Raw genomic sequence first — 8,200 nt, 5'->3', positions numbered from 1 at the left:
TAGTGTATGTTAGCTGTTCTTTCTGGATAGTCTTTTTCCCCGTGGGAGCTGCAGCGCTGACCTCTTCTGCGGAAGGAAATCCATTATCGCAGTATGTCGCGCGGATACACCCCGCCATTTCTTCCAGACGACCGCCGCCGCTAGAAGTGATGTCATCGCCCCCGACAAGCAGCGCCTTCACCGCCAGCAGAAGCCGCATTCCAGTCCGATCGCCGTCCACCAGTCCAAGCCCGGCCAACAATCAAGAACCGCCACAGCCCGGATCGCAACCTCGCCGTGATGGGAACAGCCTTACGCTGTTCTTTCCGCTGGCGAGGACGTTCCGATGTACGGAAGAGGGATGCGCTACCGCGTACTCCCCGGTATTGTGGACGTCCAGGCGGCAGTCCCTGACTCGGCATCTTGAAAGTGAGCATGGGGTGCGCATAAGCCAGGTCACGCATTTTTGCACTCTCTGCCACAGAGAGGTCGGTCCTCGGCCAAAAGCGCATCCCTGTCTTACTGGAGAGAAGCTCGAGGTGGCCAGCACTGACTTGCACAGCCACAAGTGCGGTGATTGCCAGCTCTCTTTTCCATCGAAAAGAGGGCTGGAAAATCATCACATGTGGCACCGCAAACAGACTGCCATGCAGGGATTACCGCCTCGTCCCGTGCCACCGTTAACGGCGACGAGAAGACTAAGACGGACACCATCACGGGATGCCAGACCACCGGATCTAGAGCCCCCACAAGCAGAGGACATCAGCCAAGATGCAAGGACACCACCAGCAACGCCTCAACAAGACACCAATGGGGAGGAAGCGGGCCAGGAAGAGCCACGACCGCTCACCCCCATCTCTCCTCCCCCAGAGAGCAGCACCACGAGAGCAGCAACACCAGCACTAATTTTTCCCACCTCCCCATCCCAGCAGGATGACCAGGGAACTCCCGTGCCTGCCAGCAGCACACCCAACAGCAGCAGGGAGATGGAGAATTCACAAGATTCTCCTTCCTTGCAGGCAGGCGACGGACTACAGGCTCACCTGTCAACAATCAGCGAGGAAAGCAATACATCGCAGCTTCAAGACGACGATGGCGGCGGCCACCATGAGGCAACTGCCACCCAGGGAGCACTAACTGATTCTCTTTCTGATGAACTGGAGTGCGAGGGCATACTCGTCGACCACACCAGGCGCCTCCGGTGTTTGCTGCGTGAGCCTGCGTCTGCTGAGGGTTGGGATGGTTCTCTTTCCATCTTGGAGGAGGCCATCACCGAGGTTGGAAAGGCGGTAAAGCTGCCAAAGGCTCCGGCCGGAGGTAAGCCGCGCCGTCCGACCAACCCCGACAACGCTCAGCAGATCCAGTCTCTTTACCGCAGGAATCGCCGCCGAGCAGTACGCCTGATTGTGGACGGCGAGTCGCCTATGTGCACGGTTCCTTTACAGGATCTCGAGAACCACTTCACTGCAATGTGGGGCCCCAAGGAGGTGGACACCAGCCTTCTTCTCAACAAGGCCAAGAGCAGCGACCTCACGGAATTCCCTCTAGACAAGTTCACCGAAGAGGAGGTCCTGACGAAGCTGAGGAAATGTGAGAACACCGCGCCCGGCAACGACCGAATCACCTACCAGCACTGGAAGACGACAGACCCTGAAGCAGCCTTCCTGACAGCAGCATTCAACGCCTGCCTCAAGTTCAAGAGAGTGCCCCCAGCATGGAAGGAGTCCCGGACCATCCTCATCCACAAGAAGGGACCTGCGGAGGACGTCACGAACTGGCGCCCCATCGCACTCGGGTCGACGATTTCAAAGCTGTATGCTGGGTGTCTCGCCACTCGGCTGCAGCGATGGATCGCTGAACACGAGCTGCTCTCTCGTTGTCAAAAGGGGTTCCTGCCGCACGATGGTGTGTTTGAGCACAACTTCGTGCTGCAGGAGCGCCTTGACGCAGCGAGGGGTGGCGGTGGGGAGCTGTGCGTGGCGTTCCTTGACTTCAGCAACGCCTTTGGATCTGTCGCCCACAACGCCCTCATCGACGCACTACGTGGAGCAGGCGCCGGCAGCGACTTCTGTTCGATCGTCGCTGACCTCTACAGGGACAACACCACCACCATCATAGGACAAGAAGGATCAACACGGCCGATCGACATTTCTGCAGGGATTCGACAGGGATGCCCACTGAGCGGGCTCTTGTTTAATTTTGTCATTGACCCTGTTTTGCGTGCTGTGCAGGGAGGCGAGAGGCAGCACAACATCCTGGCCTACGCCGATGACCTCACCCCCCTGGCCAATGACCCGGAGATGCTTCAAGCCCGCATTAATACTGTTGAATCCCTTTCTTCTAGGCTGGGACTACAGCTTAACCCAGCGAAGTGCCGCACTCTTCATCTGAGCGGCAAAACACCGGTTGGTACAAGACTGACTCCTTTCTTTATTGCAGGAGCTGAGATCCCAATTATCCAGGATTTTGAAAGCCAGACGTTCCTGGGCCGCCCTGTGGGGTTCAACGTCTTCCCGGACAGAGCTACTGTGGACCAGGCCATCAACACCGGCCGCCGCCTGCTTAGCTCAATGCTCGCCCCTTGGCAGAGATTGGACGCTGTGAAAACATTTGTATATCCAGCGCTCAATTTCTCCATGCGGTGCGGTGTGTTGGGCAAGTCAGAGTGGGCGCGCCTCGACGATGCACTGCGGCCACTAATCAAAAAATCCCTTTATCTTCCAGGAACCGCAGCCAATGAATACCTCTACGGCAGCGCAGCATCGGGCTCGGTCGGCATCCCCCTCGCAGCGGAGCTGAGCGACATCTGCCGCATTGACAATGCATTTAAGCTCCTCTCCTCTCTTGATCTAGAGGTGCGAGATCTAGCGCTGCATGCCGTTACTGCCATCACGACGAAGAGACTACGCCGACCAGCCACGGATGAGGACATCGCTGCCTACCTGACAGGGGAGACGGAGGGAGACTTCCGAGCTAGGGCAACGCAGCTTCAGTCTGTATGGACGGAGGCTCGCAAGCCTTCCCGGCGCCTGGCGGTCACGTGGGAGATGCAGGAGGGGGGCCCCAGCATCACTCGCGCCGACGTGACCGTCACGCAGAAGCAGCGCACGAAAGTGGTGAGGACACTTCGGAGCATCGCTATGCGCGCACGAGATCACAATCTCCACGAAAAGCCTAACCAGGGGAAAGTGATGGAGTGCGTAGCAGCCGACCGTAGCAGTTCCCACTTCATGAGGACGGGGCGCTTCACTCGCTTCTGCGATTGGCGCTTCGTGCACCGTGCGAGGCTGAACCTGCTGCCCCTCAATGGAGCCAGGCCGTGGGATGTCGCTGCTGACCAGCGGTGTCGGAGATGCGGGCAAGACAAGGAATCCCTCCCGCATGTTCTCTGCCACTGCATGCGCCAGAGCGTCGCCTACACCAGCCGACACAACAGGATCGTCGACCGGCTGAAGACAGCCGCTGAGAAGCGATTCACCGTCACCCATGAGAACCGGCCCGTGGGTGACACGAACCTCCGCCCAGATCTTGTTCTGGCGCGCGGGGAAACGGCGATTGTCATTGATGTCACATGCCCCTTTGACAATCGCAAAACCGCCTTCGATGCTGCACGGGAGAGTAAGGTCGCCAAGTACGAACCCGTTCGCCAATACCTGCTCCGGAAATTCCAGCGGGTCAGCATTGAGGCAGTCGTTGTTGGGGCCCTGGGCTCCTGGGACCCCAACAATGACAAAGTGATGAGGCGCCTCTGTAGCAAACGCTACATGCGTCTCTTCAAGAAGCTGGCGGTGAGCGATACCATCGCAGCTTCTCGTGAAGTCTATGCTAAACACGTAGCTGCAAATTGAAGGGCTCGCACTTCGGTGGACTTCAGCAGCTCGAGTTAGAAAGACTTCCTACACGCACAACAATACACTCACCCCACAGCAGGAATAAAACTTTACAGATGAGATTTCCCCTAAAAAAGGAATGAACAACAACAGTAGGTGTCTGCAATAAAACTGCTAGGAAATGTACAAAACATTTCTGAAAAAACACTCTGTTCTTAACAGCTTAATATCTGTTACGGGTTCTAATTGTACCCATGATATTAAACTGATTTTTGTAGCGCGGCGGAGTGTTCGGGGCTTGCTCCAACTCCGCCACGGGTCGACCCGGTACTGCACTACTTCCGGGACCGGCCCAGCATCTCCCCCTTTTGGGGGGAGAAGGCACAATTGAAAAAAAACAGAAAAACTGCTTTGTTTTGTTCTAGAAATTTTTGGACTTTTTTTTTCCGACTTTTTTTTCCGACTTTTTTTTCCGACTTTTTTTTCCGACTTTTTTTTCCGACTTTTTTTTCCGACTTTTTTTCCGACTTTTACTGTTATGTGGTTGGTTTTACAGAGTGTAGTAATTATTTACGCAACTGTAAATAATTATTAATAATTGTTTATGTAGCCAATGTGGTTGGTTTTACAGAGTGTGGTAATAATTAGTAAGTATACTATGCAACTATAAATAATTAGTAATAAAAGTTTACCTAGCCATTGTGGTTGGTTTTACAGTGTGGAAGTAATTGGTAATTATATTTACGCAAATGTAAATAATTAGTATTAAAAGTTTACCTAGCCATTGTGGTTGGTTTTACAGTGTGGTAATAATTAGTAATTATATTTTCGCAACTGTAAATAATTAGTAATAGTTTACCTAGCCATTGTGGTTGGTTTTGCAGAGTGTGGAAGTAATTGGTAATTATATTTACGCAAATGTAAATAATTAGTATTAAAAGTTTACCTAGCCATTGTGGTTGGTTTTACAGTGTGGTAATAATTAGTAATTATATTTACGCAACTGTAAATAATTAGTAATAATTGTTTACCTAGCCAATGTGGTTGGTTTTACAGAGTGTAGTAATTATTTACGCAACTGTAAATATTTATTAATAATTGTTTATCTAGCCAATGTGGTTGGTTTTACAGAGTGTGGTAATAATTAGTAAGTATACTATGCAACTATAAATAATTAGTAATAATTGTTTATCTAGCCAATGTGGTTGGTTTTACAGTGTGGTAATAATTAGTAATTATATTTTCGCAACTGTAAATAATTAGTAATAGTTTACCTAGCCATTGTGGTTGGTTTTGCAGAGTGTGGAAGTAATTGGTAATTATATTTACGCAAATGTAAATAATTAGTATTAAAAGTTTACCTAGCCATTGTGGTTGGTTTTACAGTGTGGTAATAATTAGTAATTATATTTACGTAACTGTAAATAATTAGTAATAACTGTTTACCTAGCCAATGTGGTTGGTTTTACAGAGTGTAGTAATTATTTACGCAACTGTAAATAATTATTAATAATTGTTTATGTAGCCAATGTGGTTGGTTTTACAGATTGTGGTAATAATTAGTAAGTATACTATGCAACTATAAATAATTAGTAATAATTGTTTATCTAGCCAATGTGGTTGGTTTTACAGTGTGGTAATAATTAGTAATTATATTTTCGCAACTGTAAATAATTAGTAATAATTGTTTACCTAGCCAATATTGAGTAATTAGTGCAATAACCAGGACATAGCATATAAATAATTATTTACTTATTTATTTCCTTTTTAATTAGTAACTGCTCATTGATTGACATATGGACATATAAGCTATGCATTTGCACATACTGTGGTGTTGCTCTGTGATTGGTCGACACCTCCACGACGTCTTCCCTTCGCGACCAATAAGTGCTGTGGCAAAAATGTGACACTTTTGCTAACGACAACTATGAGGCAATAAAGGCTTTTGCCTTAATAGCAGTAGGTATCTGCAATAAAGCATTGCTTGCAAATGTACAAAACATTTCTGGAAAACACTGTTTTAACAGCTTGATATCAGTTGCCAGTTGTAATTTGTAACCCTGACATTATACTATTTTTTGTAATGCGGCAGAGCATTCTGGGCTTGCTGTACCTCTGCCACGGGTCTACCCGGTACTGCACTACTTCCGGGACTAGCTAAGCGACTCACGGTTTTTGGGGGAGGACAATCACAACTCAAAGATGAGGCCAACTAACTTTTTTCATTCGAGCTCACTGCTATCCATGTGCCTAACACAGCAATCCTCTCAATGCCTGTCTTATTGCATTGTTGGGCGCCTCGTGCATGCAGTGACACCTTGGGTTACTTTTTCCGCATGTCATTGCATGTGAGTCCATTATTTGAGGCAATAAAGAATGGTTTGATTAAGAATCCCCTTCAAGGGATGTGTCGAGATTTGGTAAACCATAGCTCAAGTGCTACAAACAAAAAACGGTGGACCGACGCTGTTTCTGCAACAACCGATAAGTGGCACCACTTGGGCATACATTTTTGATGGGATCGAACTGCAGTTCCTTGTCAATTTATCGCTTCTCGGCCTTTTGGCTAAGATCAAAGTGCTGTACAAAACATTTCTGAAAAACACTCTGTTCTTAACAGCTTAATATCTGTTACGGGTTCTAATTGTACCCATGATATTAAACTGATTTTTGTAGCGCGGCGGAGTGTTCGGGGCTTGCTCCAACTCCGCCACGGGTCGACCCGGTACTGCACTACTTCCGGGACCGGCCCAGCATCTCCCCCTTTTGGGGGGAGAAGGCACAATTGAAAAAAAACAGAAAAACTGCTTTGTTTTGTTCTAGAAATTTTTGGACTTTTTTTTTCCGACTTTTTTTTCCGACTTTTTTTTCCGACTTTTTTTTCCGACTTTTTTTCCGACTTTTACTGTTATGTGGTTGGTTTTACAGAGTGTAGTAATTATTTACGCAACTGTAAATAATTATTAATAATTGTTTATGTAGCCAATGTGGTTGGTTTTACAGAGTGTGGTAATAATTAGTAAGTATACTATGCAACTATAAATAATTAGTAATAAAAGTTTACCTAGCCATTGTGGTTGGTTTTACAGTGTGGTAATAATTAGTAATTATATTTACGCAACTGTAAATAATTAGTAATAATAGTTTACCTAGCAATTGTGGTTGGTTTTACAGAGTGTGGTTATAATTAGTAATTATATTCACGCAACTGTCAATAATTAGTAATAATTATTTACGCAACTGTAAATAATTATTAATAATTGTTTATGTAGCCAATGTGGTTGGTTTTACAGAGTGTGGTAATAATTAGTAAGTATACTATGCAACTATAAATAATTAGTAATAATTGTTTATCTAGCCAATGTGGTTGGTTTTACAGTGTGGTAATAATTAGTAATTATATTTTCGCAACTGTAAATAATTAGTAATAATAGTTTACCTAGCCATTGTGGTTGGTTTTGCAGAGTGTGGAAGTAATTGGTAATTATATTTACGCAAATGTAAATAATTAGTATTAAAAGTTTACCTACCCATTGTGGTTGGTTTTACAGTGTGGTAATAATTAGTAATTATATTTACGCAACTGTAAATAATTAGTAATAACAGTTTACCTAGCAATTGTGGTTGGTTTTAAAGAGTGTGGTTATAATTAGTAATTATATTCACGCAACTGTCAATAATTAGTAATAATTGTTTACCTAGCCAATGTGGTTGGTTTTAAAGAGTGTAGTAATTATTTACGACTGTAAATAATTATTAATAATTGTTTATGTAGCCAATGTGGTTGGTTTTACAGAGTGTGGTAATAATTAGTAAGTATACTATGCAAGTATAAATAATTAGTAATAAAAGTTTACCTAGCCATTGTGGTTGGTTTTACAGTGTGGTAATAATTAGTAATTATATTTACGCAACTGTAAATAATTAGTAATAATAGTTTACCTAGCAATTGTGGTTGGTTTTACAGAGTGTGGTTATAATTAGTAATTATATTCACGCAACTGTCAATAATTAGTAATAATTATTTACGCAACTGTAAATAATTATTAATAATTGTTTATGTAGCCAATGTGGTTGGTTTTACAGAGTGTGGTAATAATTAGTAAGTATACTATGCAACTATAAATAATTAGTAATAATTGTTTATCTAGCCAATGTGGTTGGTTTTACAGTGTGGTAATAATTAGTAATTATATTTTCGCAACTGTAAATAATTAGTAATAATAGTTTACCTAGCCATTGTGGTTGGTTTTGCAGAGTGTGGAAGTAATTGGTAATTATATTTACGCAAATGTAAATAATTAGTATTAAAAGTTTACCTAGCCATTGTGGTTGGTTTTACAGTGTGGTAATAATTAGTAATTATATTTACGCAACTGTAAATAATTAGT

The 8,200-nt window shown here is 44.8% G+C and overlaps 1 protein-coding gene and 3 pseudogenes across 1 annotated transcript in view; all 4 read left to right on the top strand.

The window, feature by feature from the left end:
* Window positions 1–626: 626 nt before the first annotated feature.
* Window positions 627–8,200, top strand: part of LOC146171426 (uncharacterized) — a 47,275-nt gene continuing 39,701 nt past the window's right edge. The window contains exon 1 of the mRNA XM_084586550.1: window positions 627–1,091. Coding sequence (XP_084442676.1) covers window positions 627–1,091 — 465 coding nt within the window. The remainder of the gene's footprint in view (window positions 1,092–8,200) is intronic.
* Window positions 3,997–4,170, top strand: LOC146171438 (U2 spliceosomal RNA; annotated as a pseudogene).
* On the top strand, window positions 5,806–5,976 carry LOC146171437 (U2 spliceosomal RNA; annotated as a pseudogene).
* LOC146171436 (U2 spliceosomal RNA) lies at window positions 6,356–6,568 on the top strand (annotated as a pseudogene).

This window comes from Amblyomma maculatum, unplaced genomic scaffold (assembly GCF_055883805.1).
Source record: "Amblyomma maculatum isolate TAMU_Amacu unplaced genomic scaffold, ASM5588380v1 scaffold_23, whole genome shotgun sequence".
NCBI lineage: Eukaryota > Metazoa > Arthropoda > Arachnida > Ixodida > Ixodidae > Amblyomma > Amblyomma maculatum.
The sequence above is the reverse complement of the archived record's forward strand: the minus strand, read 5'-3'. Positions and strand labels throughout refer to the sequence as shown.